Below are 14,227 nucleotides of genomic sequence, written 5' to 3' on the forward strand. Positions count from 1 at the left end.
ACAGCTGTGCAGATTTTCCTTCACTTGCATCTTCATAATCACGTGATGATATCAAGCACCCAGGTACCTAGACGGTTAGCGGGCAGTGTCTTAGCCCAACAGATGACATACTATGAATTGTCCTCACACACAGCTTAGTATGATCCCAACCCACACCCTGATCAGGAAGAGGACGTAGGATTAGCATGATGTGTCCATAATGAGTGGAGAAGAGAGGACGGGTATTTTCCTTATCCAATGCCAAAAATTGTGTCAACGAGGGTTTTAAAGAAATAAGGTGCTGGGGCAGGGACTCTCTCTCCCAGATTGACAAGGACAGAGCACCTTGTTCAGTTTGTGTTTCCCCTTATTTCATCTCAGCTGTCTGGTTTCTGACCACATGTAACAAACTTACCTTTGTAATGAATGGACATTATTCTGGGATTTCTTAAATTCAAAACAATCATTTCTGTGGTTAAAAAGATACGCTTTTTTGGTTCATTTTAGATAACTTACATACGACAAGAATATGAAACAAAATTTAAAGGATTGATGCCAGCATCTCTAAGACAAGAACTTGAAGACACTATCTCCTCCCTAAAGTCACAGGTAATTTCTAGAATCAGGGAATTTTCCAAGGGTTTAGATCAGCGGTCCCCAACCTTTTTGGCACTAGGGACCGGTTTCATGGAAGACAGTTTTTCCACGGCCGGCGGGGGGGCACGGGGGGCGGGGGGATGGTTCGGGTGATAATGTGAGCGACAGGGAAGCTTGCCCGCCGCTCACCTCCTGCTGTGCGGCCCAGTTCCTAACAGGCGGCGGACCAGTACCGGTCCACGGCCCGGGGGGGCTGGGGACCCCGGGTTTAGATGACGTGCATATCTTAATTAATGTTTGTTTCTGAACTGATGCCAGAAATCCATGTGATGTCACAGAATAACCGAGTGCCCAGGATGAATTGTTTTTTGTTTTGTGGGGTTTTTTAGAATTTTTTCTTACCAGCTTAAGAACTCTTTGTCTCGATAAGATTTTCTTAAAAGCATCCTTGAAATTGAAAAGCTCAGTTATGGTTACTTTTATTTACAGTCTGCATTCCAACACAGACTCACCCTTTTATTCTTGGTTCCAGGCCCAAAATGCCATCAGTTAGCACATTGCTAACTCCTTATCATGTGAAAGTGCAGAGAAATAAAAAACATGGCTAAGTTAGAAGCATTTTTATTCTGGTGTATTTTCTATGATTGTCAGAGATAACAAGATGCATTTTAGGATCGAGGCAGGATAACGACATGGTATTCAAACAATTCGGTTAAATATTGCTATTTCTGCTGATACAGTAGTTTATAAGAGCTAAAATTGACTTCAATTTAGATATTAATTAAAAACTTCCTACATAAGTTTTCTCTAAAACAAGTTTTATATATTGCTGTAAATATTTTATATAGCATCAGTTTTATAGATTCCTGGTTTTTTAAAAAACAAATGTTTTAACTCAACATGAGAAGAAGTTCACATATTCCCATTTCTAATACACTTAGAAATTTAAAACATACCTTTTTCCTGGAAAAGCTCTGCAAGGGAAAGATTTCTTTTCTCTTTGTGCCAAGGACAATGCCTGTCACAGAGTAGGTCCTCAATAAATTTATTTACGAATGAAACAAATGCTGTAGTTTGATGAAATTCACGTTAGCTATTTATAATGTATAGGACAGATACGTGGAGCAGATGTTAGCCGGGCCTTTTCTGTTCCCCTCAGCAGAAGTCTCTTATCTGAAAATGAAAAGTTCATTACATCAACCCTTATGCTACTGTTAGCTGTCGCTTCTGTAGGCTAAGAAGTTTGGCTGTGCTCACTCCAACCTATAAAAATAAGTATGACAGGAGAGTGTTAACTTACAAAGGATTAGGTCGTCTTTATTTACGTGGAAGGCTCTCCTCAAGATGTGGTTTACCCATTCACTTGGTAGGAGGGCTTCCTTAGGGTCAGCTGTGTAGGACCCAGCACCTTCAGAGGAGGTATTTTTAAGAAAAAAAGAAAGAAAAGAAAGAGAAACCTGATATCCACCTGCAGGGCTTCTGTTATCATTCACATCATTTCACTGTAATAAAAGCCACTCAGCCTCCTAAAACTGGATGTTGACCCAGAAAGAGAGCTGCCAGCTGCGTGAGGGCCTCAGAATCGGCAGCTGTGCGGAGGTGCAGACCACAGAGCGAGCAGATTTAGTTTGAGAGCGCAGGTGCCTGTGTTTTTGAAAATTGTTGGAATTCCAGTGGCAAAGCACGGTGGAGGCAGGGAAGTGGGATCAGTGTAGTCCTTGCATCTGTCAAAGTTATCGGTGGTCCTGTGGGTCACTGGATTAATTGGATAAAATTCAGACCAGGGTGATGTAAAGAGTCAGAAAAGCAGCGGGACCACTTTGATATGTACCCATTTAGAAAAGCCGTGCTCGGGGAGATCAGCTTGGTGCTCTGTGACCACCTAGAGGGGTGGGATAGGGAGGGTGGGAGGGAGACGCAAGAGGGAGGGGATATGGGGATGTAGGTATACGTATAGCTGATTCACTTTGCGATACAGCAGAAACTAACACACCATTGTAAAGCAATTAGACTCCAATAAAGATGTTAAAAAAATAAAAGAAAAGAAAAGCCGTGCTCCCTCTCTCCAAGCACAGTTTCTACTCTGCCAGCTGTCCTGTCTTGCATAACCATGTTTCAGAATGGACCGTTGCCATGGTTTCAGTTCAGACCAAAGAGACAAGAGTAAAGCTCCAAAGTGATCAAGTGCCACTGCCTCCTGATCACGTTAAGCCATAGTGTAAGTTATCCGGAAACCACTGCTAGTAGGTTGTGTAAAGTGCTTTTGAATTTATGCCTGATACAGGTATTTTTAATAGTATAGAAATTTGTTCTTCAGGATAATTCAACCGTGCTGTGGAGGTCTAACTGAAGAGACTATTCTTGACGGCCCAGTTTCCCCCATCCCTAGCCCCTCAGGGGCAGGGGCCACAGGGTGGTACCTGCCAGGATCTCTGGACTAGGCAGTTCCTGTTAGTCACTTCCTGTCATCCTCATGACCTTGGGAACTGGCTGTCGTTCACCCCATTTCACAGATGAGGCGTCAAGAGAACAAGGAACTTTCCTAGAGCTATGGAGGCCAAGTCAGGAGCTGAACGCCAGTTGGCCTAACTCCAGACAAAGCGCAGGCTCTTTCCACGACAAAATACTACCTCTGCAACCTCAGGGAATCCCCGGAGCGATTAAGGTTTCTAGTAGACAGTAATGTTGTTTCCACTCACTCACTCATTCCTGAAACAGCTAGGGAATGCCAGCTACATGTCCAGCCCTGAAGAAGAAACTGGGGTTACAGAGATGCTCCAACATTATCCCTGCCCCAGGAGAGCTCTCGGGCATGGGGGAGAGACGTGAAGACAGGTCACCAGAAGGCAGTTGGAAAAGTGCTAAGAACAGAACAGGAGAACACAGAGGAGGGGCCGCTGGCTGCCTGGGGCAGGAGGTGATGAGGGGCAGGGCTGGAGGGGGGCGGGGCAGAAGAATTCAGGAGCAGAGGTGACCTTGAACCCAACAGTGGACAGTGAATAGGAGGTAGTTGGCCAAGCATTCCCAAGCAGACGATGGCAGATGGCCGCAAAGGGCCAAAGGGCCGCAGAGTAGGAAGGATGCGAGGTGGAAGGTGGTGATGGTGGAAGAGAGGAGATGAAGCGCCCAGGTGGGCCAGGGCCAGGTCCAAACAGCTCTGCAGTGCGGGGTTTGAACTGGGTCCTGTAGCCTCTGATGGAGTGCCAGGGGGGACGGGATGTGATCAAATACAAAACCACAGCGTTAGCACTGAACAGATCCTCTGCGTTTTATCTAGAGAGTTGTCTGAATTTAAATGAAGTCCGACCAGACACTGTATCTGCACAGTGTCGCCCTGTAAGCCACCTTCACCTCTTCTCACACGAGGTCTCTTTTCTAGGTTAACTTTCTGCAAAAGAGGGCATCCATCCTTCAAGAGGAGCTGATGGCCTACCAGTGCAGAAGGTACTGTGGCCAGAATGTCTCCTGAGTAGTTTGTACTGTCTGCGCCTGTGGGTCTCCTGGTTGGGTGTTAAAATCTTCATTAAAAATGCATTGGGGCTTCCCTGGTGGCGCAGTGGTTGAGAATCCACCTGCCGATGCAGGGGACACGGGTTCGAGCCCTGGTCTGGGAGGATCCCACATGCCGCGGAGCGACTGGGCCCGTGAGCCACAACTACTGAGCCTGCGCGTCTGGATCCGGTTCTCCGCAACAAGAGAGGCCGCGACAGTGAGAGGCCCGCGCACCGCGATGAAGAGTGGCCCCCGCTTGCCTCAACTAGAGAAAGCCCTCGCACAGAAACGAAGACCCAACACACCCAAAAATAAATAATCAATTAATTTAAAAAATTCGTAAACATATCAGTTTTGAAAAAAAAGACTTATTTTTCGTAAAAAGCCTGTCTTGGAGAAGACCCCCTCCTTGCACCATCCAAACGAGATGAGGGTCCGCCAGTGCCTGACAAGGCCGGGCTCACCTGCGGAGTCACAACAGGACGTTGTCTTGAAGCCCAGTTGCAGGGTTAAGGAGACGCTGTCTTCCTCTTAAGAGAGTGAGATGGCGTGGTCCTCAGTGTGGTCACCCGCATCTCCAGAGCCCCACGTCCCTGGACGCTTGGCTCTGTAGCAGATGTTTACCAACCCCAAATATCAATAGATAAACGGCTCCGTGGTGTCCAAACACTGTGCCCCCAGGAGCGCACACCTCGGGGACGCAGGAGACCCTTCCAGTCAAAGGTTCCCAGAGACGTCACTGACATAGATCACATTTACCTGCTCTGACAGCCCTCCTCTTAGCACAGTGAGAGGCTGAACCATTTAGTTGGCACTGAATTAAAAGTAAAAACTCTGGATACACGGTACCATGTATAAAATAAACAACGAGGACCACAGGGGACTATAGCACAGGGGACTATATTCAATATCTTATAATAATCTACAATGGAAAAGAATCGAAAAAATATGTACGTAGATACATTTGAATCACTTTGCTGTACACCTGAAACTAACACAACATTGTAAATCAACTATACTTCAGCTTTAAAAAAGTGAAAACTTTGTGACTCATTCACTTTTCAAAAGATTCTTGATATAGATAGGACTTGATCCCTTATGGGTGTAAATGATGAAAATTTGATATCAAATATACTTTTTAGCCTCTCTCCAGCTCCTCCTGAGTTAGAGCATATTTTGTTATGGACGTGCCTGTTAAACCTAGAGAAAGTTGTAACTTTGGGGTTTTTGATCTTCAGGTAACCACATGGTGACATACCTGAGTAACCCAGGAGAGTGGGATGGATCTAACCGTCTGGACAGAGCTTTGGATTTCTTCCCACAGGTTTGAAGATTTGGATGTTGTAAATTGTGAGATCAATGGCATTTTTTAATACTTAAATGTAATTGAGATCATAAAAACATGCATCACTCGTACACTAACGGGGTGGTTTTATTTGTGTCTGCCTACATTATTTTTTTTAACATTCCTTTATTTCTGATTTCCATATCTGTGTGCGTTTGAGTGTGTACTGAGAACTGCTTATATTGGGAAAAGAAATGATTTCTTGCGATGCCTTGTTAATGCCTTTACACAGAATTTTACCAGTTGCAGCTGACCAAGATCACGTTTGTAGAATCATATCAAAAAATTTAACGTTTACATTGTTTTCGTGTTCATGTTCATATATTATTAAAATATTACTTTGTATTTATCAGTTTTATTTCTACTTTTTAATTGCACCTCGTTTGCTAAAATAAATATGACATGGCAGTTTTTTCCCTAGAATATACTGACCATCTCAAATTGTGCTACGGGAAAAAATACCTATGTCATGTCAGAAATCAAATCCATAAGTAGTGCATTTATTTAGAATAAAAGTCACTGAGTCATCTGACATCAGTCCAAGTATTTGTCATGTCGGTTGTCAGTCTCATCTGGGACCAGAGGCAGGATAGGGTACGAATTTTATGTAGCAGCTCTGGTTTTATTGTTACTTGCTTGATCTCTGATTTTATGGTTGTGGTTTAATTATAATATCAATTGACGCTCCTCAAGGAAGCCTGAAAATGTCAAGATGTGTTGGGAGGATGCTCAGCACACCAGCAAGTGATGACAGAATGAGCTTCGCTCGGTCCTGTTTTCCTTGTGGAGAGAACTTGGTGTTGGCGCCCGAGGCTGGGTGTTTTAAGTCCCCACCCGAATGCCAGTCAGCAGTTCTGTGCGGATTGGTCAACGCTGATTTGCCAAGGGAACTTTGAACCGCCGCGGATGGTCATGTTCTCTTGGCCGTGCTGTGGTGCGTATGCCGCGGGCCCTCGGAGGCTCTCGGAAGATCTGGGGCATGCGCAGGGCTGTAATCATCCGGTTTGCTGTGAAAGGACAGGGCAGAACGTTTACTTCGTTTTTCAAATTCTTTTCCCTTTCCCACGCCCATCTTTGTTGTTTGCTGCCCAAGGATTAATTACCCTTTTTTGTACTGTAACTGAGACCTGGGATGATAAGGAAGTAGCAGGTTTTCCAGCCACTTCCACAGCCAGGCCAGGGTCAGCAAGAACACCGCCTGGTCATCAGTGAGAGGCCTCAGAGTCTTGCACTGGATCGTCTCGGCCTGGTCACCACGCTGCCTGCTAAGGGTCACCCGACACCTCCTCCAGGAATGTAGGTCTCCGTCCTCTGAAAGCTCGGGTTTTCCTTGCATGTGAAATAAATGATAGCACTGGCTTAAAGACTGTTCGGAGAAAAAGCAAAACTATCAGATGCTATTAAAACTAGCTAACAAGGAAAGACAGTTGGTACTCAGACTGTGATTTAGCACTCGGTAGGGAACGATTGCGACACCGTGATTAATTTTAAGCCCTTCTGTACAGACCGTGGCAAACGGGTTGACGGTCAGCAGATTTCATTAGGAAGGTTATTTAGCGGCTTGAAGTGAAAATACCTCGTGAGTTGTGTCGTGCGCTGCCATTGGGTAAATAGGTGTTTGGGAAAGTTGCCTGCTGTTCTTTCTTTTCCTTATTTCAAGGGTGATGAAATTACAAACATGGGTGGACCTTGCACATCACCCAGATCCGGTTTCCCTTCTGAAGAGTGTCGTACAGGTCAGTTGGATCGTGTGTGGTAGGGGCTAGGTGGCTGACGCGAGTGTTTTTGTAAACGTCCTCTGATAAGGAAGAGGAAGAAAGATTGCACTTGGCATGTTGAAAATTCCTTACTGAGTTGAGTACTCAGTTTAAAAGTGGCTACCGGGAGAGAAAGCAAGTGCTTCGGAATAAATTATAAACAGTGTGCCTTATTATAAAACCATCTACGATGTCATCCTCTCTTTTATCTGGTGGAAGATCGATTGCCCATCACAAGTACCTAATTTAGTCACATTGCCAGCGTTGTGGGCACTACCCCTGAGTCAAGCACCTGTGCTTTTTCCACCTCAACATGCCACGGTCGACAGGTAGTGGCTGGCAGAGCTGAGCAGGAGGAAAGGTGAGGGGTCATGGTGCCCTCGGTGTGCACGTCTGCCCGGTGAGGGGGCAGCAGGAGAGCGGTAACAGGAACGCTGGCACCGGTCATCGGCACGCGTCAGGGTTTCGTCTGATCCACCGTTTCTGCGTCGCCCCACAGTGAGCCATTTCAGGGGTCTGGCCTCCGGTTCAGCCACATCCCCGCTCAACAATCAGCTGTCCTCCGAGGGCAGCCGCCCAGGGGCACAAGGGAGAAAAAAGAGGACAGAGAGGGAGGGAACGGAGAAGGGGCGGACTTGCTTCCTAGTTTGTACAAAAGGGTTGACTGAGACTCAAGGGAAATAGCTCGGATTCGAGCCTTATCCTGTAATGTCACAGACGAGCAACAACTTCCTCGGAAACAGGCACGTGGCTCTATGGCGAGCACCCTCATTAAAGGCATCGGCAGAGAAAGTGCAGAAAGCAGAAACTGAGTTTGAATGAACAATTAACAGCTTTCTTATTGAAGTGCCTGCCCATCTGCAGAAGGCAGGGGTGTTTTCGCTTTCTTTCTAAGAGTAGAAAGGAAAAGGTAAGACATCAAAAATGGTGGGAGCAAAGTTTCAGAACACGAGGTCATTTTAATTCATAGTTTCCTTTAAAAAAACTATCTCCTCAGCTTTCATATTTTGTTCAGAAAGGTCGTCTCTTTTAAGCCTTGTCATTAGAGACGGTTTGCTCTTTAAAGTGGATTATCAAAGGGTGTAGAAATTGCAAGTTACTGAAACTAAAATGCATGATCGATTTTAAGTCTGCTAACTAAAGCTTACTTAGAATTGGATGTGCTTTTGCCCTGGCAGCCCCTTTGATAAAACCAGGAAAAGATACATGGTTGGTCAATTCAAAGTAGGAAAAGATGATAATTAGATAAAACTTTTTTTCAACTATTGAAGTGGTTCTTGGATTTGGAGACTTGATTAGGGAGTAGTGGCATAGGCTGTATTTGAAAAGGAAAAATTGAAGAGCCCAGATTTTGACCTGTATTAACATTCTTCTCTATAGTTTTAAGAGCTGAATCAAACCTCAGATCATATTATTTACCTCTCAATGGGGGAAGAAAAATGCAACTTGAAACATAAGGTTGAAGGAATTTTAAAATCTGGATCCCTCACCAGTATCTAAGGCAGCTGAAGATCCGTGCTTCTAGACATTTCAGTTATTTCAGTTTTAAGCAAGGATTTCCACCAGGCAAATGGTTTAAAACCAAAGGCCCAAGATGTTCCTATAGATTCTGCTGTTTTTAGAACTGAGCTTGGTCTAGACCTGAGGCTGATGAATACTCTTATATCCTCTTTGGGAGTCTCCCGTCTGAGAGCGGTCTTACGGAAAACAGCTAGGTGCACACAAAGACGTTACACGGAGCGAAACGAGAGGGCTACCAAGTGAGAAGCCTGGTGGGTGTAATTAGCTAAAAACGGGCTTACGTGAGTGAAACGTGCAGTTTTGTCTGCAGTCCTTCACTTCAGCTAGAAAGGGAGACTAGTTCACGGGCGGAGTCTACACGTGAGCCTTGTTTCCTTAGGCAGTTCTCTTCAGCGACTCGAGCCTCACCGTTCTAAGCTGTAACATCAAGGGTACAGCTCGACCGTACTTCCTAACCTGCACCACTTCAGGCCTCTAATTCAGTGTTTCTCAAACTAGCATTCCATCAAGCCCTGTTCTGTGTATGACTCGCCTTCAGGCATTCAGATAGTCACATTTAGGAAACGTCACGCCGCTAGAGCCCCCCACCGCCCCCCCGCAAGGTTCACATTACATCGCTGGCCCGGCCATTCACTCATCCATTTACTAAAGAGCTGTTGATGCCTGCTACGTGCCAGACACGAACGGCCCGGACCCAGCGGCTGGAAGCAGTGACTTATCATCATCTCTCTGGTTGCTACGGGTTGACCAGGCTCCAGTAGGCTGTTCTCACGTGGGCCTCACGCAGGTGCAGTCAGGTGTGGGCTGCCCAGGCCCGCGAGGGTTCACTCACGTGGCCGCTGTGAGGGGTCCGCAAGAGCAAGCTCACCCGGAGACCAGCCGTAGCGGCCGCCAGCCGCGTGAGGCCTGGGCCCCGAGGCGGCCCAGCATCACTTCTGCTGAATTCTGTCAAAGGCAGAGGCCCCCAGGAGCCAACGGTAGAAGACAGAGACCCCAGCGATATCCGAGAGTCTGTGACCACCTCTTTGTTAAAGAAACCTGTCTAATTCTTGCCTCTGGAATCTCCTCAAATGATTTGATCCATGGAATCATTTTCCTGCGGCCCACATATTTTATTGTTTAAAGTTCCGTGAGCTATTGATTAGAAAAGTCCAGATCTAGGTGATGACTTAAAAATTCCTTCCTGTTCAAAGATTCTGTTAATCAGTGTTGTATCTGTACAACCACAGGTTAAGTGAGGGATCTGGAAACGCTGCTTGGGTTAGGAGTATTCAGGGAAGCCATATCTTCCTCTGTGATTCTTTAGGAAGATGGTAGTCACCAGAGTCGAAGGATTCTTCCCGGTCTTCTCTGTTTGAGGCTTGGTACGCCTGGCCTTTTGTAATTATCTCGGCTAGCGTGTTATTATAAAGCTCCACCAAAACACATACCCTGTGCTTAGCCTGGTTTTTCCTTCCTTCGTGGAAATATGGAAGGATGTGGACTTGATGAGGCTGGGAAGGAACATTTCCTGAGCCACAGGACACTGACGAACTGCTCCTCTAAGCAGAGCAAAACCATCCGGATAAACAAGTGAATCAGCCTCCTAGCTGCCCGTCAGCCTTCTCACCCCTGCTAAGGGATCTCGATTCATCCCGCCTCTGCCTGGTTCTTCCCAGCCTGAACCTAAGTGAGGGGCCGTAAACACGTGAGTGCGGCCAAGCGCCCAAGGACAAGAGCGAGGCCGCCGTCCTGCTGTCTGACCCTCCGAATCTCACCGACTGCCGCAGGTCACTGGACAGTCCAGCCACCCTGGTGACCAGCATGTGGTCTGAAAGAAATCTAAACGGTTGGTATGAATGGCGTTTGGCTCTGTTCCGCAAGCAGGGCCTGAAAGTTTAAGGCGGAAAAGGAAAACAGAAAAGAAACCTTGTTTCTTTCGGAAGAGGAAGTATTTTCCTAACAGGCTAGCAGAGGGTCCTGAGAATCTTGCATCTTTTGCAGAAATATCTTGACATCAACCGAGATTTCTCGAAAGCCAGCTTGCGTTTCCCAGCTTGGCTTCACGCGGGTTGGCTGTGGCTGGCGTCTGCTCAGCGTTGATGCTGAGGTTGCCCTTCAAGTTTTGTATCAGCTCCGCTCCAGTCCGGGTTCCCTTGAACACTTACTTTCGTGTTTCCCGGCTGCTGCCGTGTCACAGTCCCGTGTGAAATCCTTTTACAGAACTGATCACTTGGCCCGTGACATGTCACTGTGTTTGTAATAAAAATATTTATCCAAGCCGGGTGCAGGGTTCCCGCGTGAAGCCTGGGCGGGTGGCTTCCTCCTGGACCCACCTGCTTCTCCTTGGAGCTAAGGATCTGGTGGCAGTCTTCTACCTGGGGTGATATTTCTCCCAACGTCAGGGAACCTTTCTCTGACCGAGTTCCCACTTATGTTTTTTATCTGATTTTCTTCAGTTTTTTTATTGATGCAGTTTTGCATGTGAATCTGGAAACTGCTAGAATACAAATTGGATTAAGGGAATTTTTTTTTTTAATGCTTTCTACAATCTTATTTGGAGTGTGTGTGTGTGTGTGTGTGTGTGTGTGTGTGTGTGTGTGTGTGTGGTGGTAAATCCAAATACTTCGAAAGGCCTAGCCATGCGTTTTTTTCTTGTAGTATCTTTCTTTCTTCTTTGCTTTCTTTCACTGAAGTACAGTTGATGTACAATGTTTCAGCTGTACAGCAAAGAGATTCAGTTATACATATATATATTCTTTTTCAGATTCCTTTCTGTAGTATTTTCTTGCAGAATTTTTTAAGCGGCTAATTAAGATAACAAACCTACATAGACCTCCTACTGCCCCTGCTATTAGGTATTTCGCCTAAAACCATGTAAAGTTCACTCTGCCCGCCTTTTTCTGGGCGGAGGAGAAAGGTGAACAGGCCCCACCTCGCACTGTAATTACCCTTCTCTCTGCGACATCACATCTGACACACGGGGAGCATTTTACTTCCTGCAAACTGTAAAGTGAGCTCAGCTCTCCCATTTGCTCCAAACTTAAATCTCCTGCAGATCCCTTGCCGAGGCCCTCCTCTGTCTCAGGGGCTGATCCGGGACTCTGCGACGTACAAAGATGAACGGGACCTGCCCCTGGCCTGTGATGAGCTTGTCATCCACAAGGGATGGTAAGACATGTGTAGAAAAAAGAAGATAATACAGAAGAGAACATGATCTTTGTATAAGGGAAATGCCAAATATTATGGGAATCCCAAGGAAGTAGTAACATTTTGAAATCCAGTCCCATAGGAGAAGGTGACATTTCAGCTGGACGTTGGGGTAAGAGTCGGATTTCAGTCGGTAGAGATGTGGGGAAGGATGGTCCAGATGGAGTCACTCGGATGATCTAGATCCCAGCAACCTGGGAGAAAAGTACTGTCAGAGATGGTTTAACAGGTGTGTTGGAATCAGATTACAGATGTCAGAGGAAGCTGACCACCCCCAGTGCTGGCCAGGCCTCAGCACATGTGCTTAAGGGCTTCGGAGTCAGAGGATCTGGAATTGGGCAAGTTGCTTAGCCTCTCTGAGTCTGTTTCTTTGTCTTAAAAAATGGAGGAGGACTTCTCTGCTGGTCCAGCAGTTCGGGCTGCGCGCTCCCAGTGCAGGGGGCGTGGGTTCGATCCCCGGGTGGGGAAGTTCCGCGTGGCGCGTGGCGAGGCCAAAAAAATGGAGGACATGGTAGAACATGGTTGTGAAAATTAAAGGAGATAATGCATATTAAAAGTCTAACATGGGGGCTTCCCTGGTGGCCAGTGGTTGGGAGTCCGCCTGCCAATGCATGGGACACGGGTTCGAGCCCCGGTCCGGGAGGATCCCACATGCCGTGGAGCAACTAAGCCCGTGCGCCACAACTACTGAGCCTGTGCTCTAGAGCCCACGAGCCACAACTACTGAGCCCGCGTGCCACAACTACTGAAGCCCACGCGCCTAGAGCCCATGCTCTGCAACAAGAGAAACCATTGCAATGAGAAGCCCGCACACCGCAACAAAGAGCAGCCCCTGCTCACCACAACTAGAGAAGGCCCACACGTAGCAATGAAGACCCAACACAGCCAAAAATAAATTAACTAATTAATTAAAAAAAAAAAAAGTCTAGCATGCCATAGACGTTCCATAAATGAAGGCTATTCTTATTTTCTGACAGTCCTCCACAATTGCATGAGCTAAGTATTATTTATACTTGAGGAAACTGAAGGAAAGAGAAGTTTGGAAATTTGACCAAGGCCACGTTTGTAATATGCGATGAGAGCGGAACTGGAACTCTTGTCTCTGATTCGCTCATTGTCGCTTCTCCTACTTTCATTCGGCTTCTTGTACTAAACTGCGTTTCCTCCGAGGAAGAGGCGAGGCTTGGAACAGTGAAAGCGTCGTGCGCAGGGGGTGGCCCCAGCAGCAAGTGCTGGGTGAGCATTTGTCCAGCAACAGCATGAGGGGGGTAATGCAGAGGAGACAAGAGGCTGGAAGCAGAGAGAAGTCCGGAGGTGAGCGCACACCGCCCGCTGCACCAAACCCCCAGCGAGAGAAGCTTCTCCCGTGAATGGAAAGCAAGTCGAAGATTCCGGAGCTACCGTGGCACCTGAATGAATGAGGTGATTGTGAAAGAGAAAGAAGCAAAAACGGGGCCAGGGTTGCTGGCCGCAGAAGACGCGGGGCACAGGTTTGGGGTGTGGGGAGGAAGAATGATGGGCTTGGGTTTAGATAGACGGAGCTTCCCCAGGTAACCGGAAGTGCGGGTTGGCGCCCAGAGACTTGTCCAGCAGCGACACGTGGGTGAGAGTGGGTGCTGAGAGAGCCGCTGGGGAAAGGCTGGAGAAACGGCAAGGAGGGGGACGGGGACGGGAGGGGCCCAGGGGGTGCAGGCCTGGCCGTGCAGATAGGTGCCTGGATTATCTATGAAAGTTTAGAGTAATGTTCGTGAGAGTTCAGCTCTTCTCTCATTCATTATACAACCTGCACCAATTCGTAAATTTTGCAGTCAGTAAATGAAGTTAGCCATTTTGCAAACTAACCCTTAAGATAAATCATAATGATAAAATTGATCATCCTCAAGGAGCATTCCTCTACTTTCAAACAGTTTTGTTTCTGATCCTTACTTATATGAATTATCGTTGGTTTTTAGGCATTTTTATTTTTACAAGAACAACCAGCGAACACTCAACTTGAACTTGAGACTTAGGCAGAACTTAACCTTGACTGGTATACTCGATCACAAAATTACTTTTTTTGATGTCCAGCCACCCCACCCAAAACAAACAATAGTTAAGAAAACCAGGTGAATGATTATGAATACATTGGCGGCAGGGAGGGTAAAGGAGGCTGCGTTAAAAACAGAGCGAGGTAAGGACAACGTACAGGCTTTGGTACTGAACCCCAGGAGATGAAACAACTTTTTAGAAAGCTGTTTTAACCTTATTAAAATTTCTTTAATAAATTTTGTAAATTTGTTTAGGGCAATGTCTAGAAACAGTAAATGCCTTCCTTTCCATATATATATATATATATATATATATATAT

General features: G+C 46.5%; 1 protein-coding gene across 8 annotated transcripts in view; it reads left to right on the plus strand.

The window, feature by feature from the left end:
- The window catches only part of CEP112 (centrosomal protein 112), a 418,056-nt gene extending 412,341 nt beyond the window's left edge, over nt 1-5,715 (plus strand). For 5 of the 8 annotated variants that reach the window (XM_024761159.1, XM_024761160.1, XM_024761163.1 and 2 more), the window contains 3 exons: nt 487-588; nt 3,956-4,020; nt 5,307-5,715. In XM_024761159.1, coding sequence (XP_024616927.1) covers nt 487-588; nt 3,956-4,020; nt 5,307-5,310 — 171 coding nt within the window. In that variant the 3' untranslated portion in view covers nt 5,311-5,715. Of the gene's footprint in view, nt 1-486; nt 589-3,955; nt 4,046-5,306 lie in introns of those variants that run through there. The other 3 variants (XM_024761157.1, XM_024761156.1, XM_024761158.1) reach the window with 1 other exon arrangement.
- Nucleotides 5,716-14,227: the final 8,512 nt, after the last annotated feature.

Source organism: Neophocaena asiaeorientalis, unplaced genomic scaffold (assembly GCF_003031525.2).
Source record: "Neophocaena asiaeorientalis asiaeorientalis breed wild unplaced genomic scaffold, Neophocaena_asiaeorientalis_V1.1 scaffold30, whole genome shotgun sequence".
Taxonomy (NCBI): Eukaryota; Metazoa; Chordata; class Mammalia; order Artiodactyla; family Phocoenidae; genus Neophocaena; species Neophocaena asiaeorientalis.